Below are 4,727 nucleotides of genomic sequence, written 5' to 3'. Positions count from 1 at the left end.
AACAGATACATCGATGAGGTACAAATGCATTGCCGTCTTGTTTAATCTATGTCTTAAAGGTAGCGTGGTCTTTTACATGTGTGATGAGAGGCAGCAAGTGCTCTTTCTGTCGGACCAGAGAATTGCAAAGGAGGCAGCTCCAGCTGGACATTTCATTCTGCTTAAACACCTGGCTGATGGGCATGACTTTGTGGAGTGGGTCAAACACAGGAGGACGTTTAATGTGACTGCAGTGGAAGTGAGAAGCACAGTCAATGTACCAGTTTTGGGGAAGCATGTCTTTGGTGAAAGCAGAGAGAGACACCTGTCTTGTGCTTTGAACACTGCTACTTTGCAGATACCTGGGAGTTGTAAACTTTGCTGTTGCTTTTTTACATTGGATATCGCTCCTAAGAACATCAAGCCTTTAATGTGTTGTTCACCCTTTAGCTTCCATGACTACCAATTTTAATTTTACTAACATAAAATGAAATTGTTACTAAACCAAACTGATTTAAAGTTTACCAGCCTTTAATGGAACTTTTCACAGTGACATTTACAGTAACTTTTTTAAGTTAACATAGTTGTTTTTATTTTTACAGCATGATGAGAAATTAGCAGCAGGTAAAGTAAATCTATTTGTTCTATTCCAAGTAGTTAATGTCCAGATTTTGAGCTGTTAATCTTCTTTTGATGTTCATAAATTTCACTGGTGTTGAATTTTTATAACCTAAATTCAAAAAATATATATTCACTACACATGTTCCGCCTTTCCCCAATCCCACCTCTGCAGACTTCAGGATGTGCAGAAGACTGTTGCCTGCCTTTTTGCCAGTCCAAAAATAAAGCCTTTTTTATTTAAATTTTTGCATTATGCTATGAAATGGTCGAACCTCCAGTATATACATGGGATTTTCCACTGCACTCCATGCTGGCCTAACTCTGCTCCCATCAAAGTCAATGGTTCACTGGCAGCAGGGTTAAGGTAACACTAAACATTGTGGAAAATCCTGCCTGTGTTCAGTCTTTTCCCCTTGATTTGAAGTGAATTAGCAAAGCAAGGGACAGATCCTCAGCTAGTATAAATTGTCCAGTGGATCTATGACAATTTATAGCAGCTGAGGGTCTGCCCCAAGGGTTTTGCCTGCATCCCAGACCGAGAAATTTATTTGTCTGGGTAACATTTTAAAAATCGACATATAAATGCTTATGGCAGATTTACTTGTATATTATATTTTTAAAATTACTTTTTAACACTGCATTCAAGTCCTCCAGGTCAAGCTTGTAATATTGCTCTTCACTATCAGAAGCATATCTTCTACCATCTGTTAAAAATGAAAAAAAGAGAGAGACAAGTTACCAGTGAAAATGTTTTATCAATACATCATTCAAAACAAGGCACAGGTCTGGATGGTTTATTATAAATATTCAGTATGCGTGTGAGAAAGCCACACTGAATCCAGACAAAGATGTGATTTGCTGAGCTGTGTGAGGGAGCTAGGAACTCCTGAATCTTGACACTGACTCCTCCTTTGGTGTTGGTCAGGTCACTTAACTTCTCTGACCTGGTCTCTACTAGTCAAGAAGGCATTGCAACAAACCATTCATTGAGCAATACCTGTACAATCATAGGTATGCACAGCACATTTCATTAGGGTGTGCACCCAGGAAATATTTTTTTTTTTTAGAGGCAAACATTTATTGAAAACTCAATCGTAAAGGACATTATTTTTATTCATCAAACAAACTAAAGAAACTAAAACTTAACTCAACTTATTTTTTTTTAAAATTAAGAACTAAACTTTACTTAAATTAAAACACAAAGCCACTTTTTTTTGAGACATTAGGGTGTGCCTGGGCACACCCAGCACACCCCGTATGCACGCCTATGTGTACAATGCCTTGTGTCCTCATAGACAGCAGCTGTCCAGTGTTTTGCAAGAGCTTCTTGTACTGGTTGCTTGCAGTTCTGGGACAAAGTTCACCCCTACAATGCAGTGCTTTGCATATGGAAATTACTCAGGCATCTCTGCTGCCAGCAACACTGCTCCATGTTATGGGAAAGAAGTTTCTGTGGCCCTAGAATGCACTTGGTACAGTACAAGCATAGTTGTAAAGAATATTGCATACACACCAAAATGGTTTAGTTCAAAAATATTCCTGTGTGGAAATACCAGACCATTGCAAGGACAAGCAAGAAAATGAACTGTTTCATGCAGTCATATCCCTGCAGTAGTTTCTTTGCTTCATATAAACACATCCTCTCTGGAAAAAATTCTGGACTCCAGCTGATGATCTCTTAAAATTTGTCAAGAGAAGCAGAAGTGCAAAAGTGATTTTAACTACCTGTGAGTTCCCTTGATCCTGGGCCATCTGGATGTTGGACAGCTTCTCTGGCATAGATTAGAGTAGCTTGAAGATTTCTCTAACTTGTACCCACTGCCAACAGCCCTACGGGGTCATTATGATACCTGGGGATCGCTGGGAATAGGGAAACTGTGCTAATCCCCTCTTTCCCCCAGCTTTGCCCCGTGTACTGGCCACCAGGAGGAGGCTGGGTTGGAGTAAAAGCCATTATGGTGGACTTATTGGTTCTATGCCATCCAAGAATCCCCCTACACTGGGGAATATTCCTGTGGCTGGTTAAACCAGCCTCATAGCCATTGCCCATCAGTGAAGCAGGGCCAAATTGTCCTAGTGATGGAAGGATCTAGGCCGACAGCTGTGATCCACCTCTGAAATATTTTGATTTTTAATTTGATCCACTGCAAGATTATTATTTATCTACATTAACATCTCAACCTATAGTCACAGGAAATAAAACTTCTTAAGTAAATCAGGTTTTAGAGGTTTATGAATCTGAGAGCTTACAGTAATTATGAATGAACTCTTTGGTCATCACTCTCCAGAAGCATATTGTTCCCACAGTATCATTTATAAAATTCTTCCAAGCCTGAAAGAGCATTTCAGACCTTGTCACAGTTATCTCTTTTTGCAAATGTCATCTGGCTAATATAGGAAGACATTGAGTAGGTGTAGTGCTAAGTCTCAATACTTCAGGTACCTTTTGTCACTTCTCGTCAATTAAACTAGTTTGCTTTCAAAGATATAACTAAATAGTGCTGTCTACTCTGTGACATTCTGTTGTCAAACAATGGCAAACTTTATCAGATTGCCCTCCATTGCTAGCTCTTGTCTTTCTCTAGTTATTTAATTAAATTAGATGATTGCATACTTTATAGACTCCTCTGAGAATCAACGAAACAAAATACTTGTTTACTTACCGTAATTTAAAAAATCTGAATTGAAAGTTAATTTAAAATCCTGCACTGGAATGCATGGTTCGTTCTACAGGTAGAGACATTTGAATGCTCGGAGATTATTTGTTTTCAAGACTGGACACTAGCAGTAAAATTGGTTAAAAGTAGACAGTACAATATACAATTACCACTTTTAATCAAACTGTTTTTGGGTTGACTTTATAACAAGTACATGAAAATGTACAGACATCACAAAAATTAGAAACACAATCTTATTTTTCTGCCAATAATTATTGTACTATTTGTCCAAGGCACTAGTATTTGTAATTGTAAATAATATGTTGTGTAAAAGAAAGACATGACGGTGGTATTAGTAGAAAAATAACATTTCTAACAGAATTTGTACGTAACACAAAAAAATTACCAGTATTTTGGTATTAGGATATCCTTACACAGAAAATGTATTTGTATATTTCACGGTGGTACAACTTTCATATGATAAAACAGCTTTATTAACTTACCAGTGTTTTTATTTAATGTGGTATTTTAAAAAATACATATCAATTCAGTTTCATAACTATTTTTTAGTCCAACTAAGCATTTAATCTCACTGTGCAAATGATAGGCTACTGAATCTAACTTACATCGTCCTTTGAGGTATAGCATTGATTGTGGGCCCCAATTTCTTGCTATGAGTTTGTTCTGCAAGTTGCAAAAACAAAGTAGAAATTATTCGGCTAGAAATGAATCCTCTCATAAAGTCCTGCAGAGACATTTTTAACCCAAATTTTACCTTTGGAGCACACCAAGATTCAACTGTAAGAAAAACCATGAGGATGGCACAGGCGCAAACCACTGCAGTTTTAGTTTTCTGTAAGAAAATAATAATTTAAAAAAATATATTTTTGTCTTTCATAATACATTTAGCAAAATGGAGCAATGAATATTATAAATCAAAGTTCATGCACACTCTGTATTCATCTTACCATTTTAGCACGTCTGCTGCTGTCACTCTTCTATCATCCAAATGCTGTCAAAGATTTGGTTTGCCACTCTCTCCCTGGAAAAGAGCTTGAGCAGCTGATGATCATAAAACATGCAAACCTCAGTTCAGCTGGGCATGTTTTTTTCCAGCAGTCAGTTTTAAAGGTGACAATATATAGATGCAGTTTAATATGCAAAAATTAGGTATACAGAATCTACCTTCCTTTGTGATCAAAACAACAAAATTATTGTGTCGGGCTCTTTTATACCAGGGTAGTTAATGACAGTTGTCCCCGTGAGATCCGGAAACAACCTGTACCCAAAGGAAAAAAAAATACAAGAGAAAAGTTGACTAAATGTCAAGCATTCTCATTAGATGCTGCATATGTGTAATTTGCATCTTCCGCCCTGTTTTCTACCATGGTAAACACCTGATAATGGGGAGGGTTGAAAAGGAAAGTTTCCCTATTCATTGACTATTTTATATGCTCATTTATCCATCAC

The 4,727-nt window shown here is 37.2% G+C and overlaps 1 protein-coding gene across 1 annotated transcript; it reads right to left on the bottom strand.

Moving 5' to 3' along the window:
- Positions 1-568: 568 nt before the first annotated feature.
- LOC101949100 (spexin prohormone 2-like) lies at positions 569-4,515 on the bottom strand. Its single transcript, XM_005307294.3, has 5 exons — positions 4,226-4,515; positions 4,033-4,110; positions 3,884-3,941; positions 1,227-1,304; positions 569-709 (listed from the first exon to the last, which is right to left on the bottom strand). The coding sequence occupies exons 1-5, from the start codon at positions 4,226-4,228 to the stop codon at positions 624-626; spliced, it is 303 nt and encodes a 100-aa protein (XP_005307351.1). The 5' UTR covers positions 4,229-4,515; the 3' UTR covers positions 569-623.
- Positions 4,516-4,727: the final 212 nt, after the last annotated feature.

This window comes from Chrysemys picta, chromosome 4 (genome assembly GCF_011386835.1).
Source record: "Chrysemys picta bellii isolate R12L10 chromosome 4, ASM1138683v2, whole genome shotgun sequence".
In the NCBI taxonomy this organism is placed as follows: Eukaryota; Metazoa; Chordata; order Testudines; family Emydidae; genus Chrysemys; species Chrysemys picta.
Note: the sequence above shows the minus strand (reverse complement) of the source record. Positions and strands in the feature narration are given on the sequence as shown.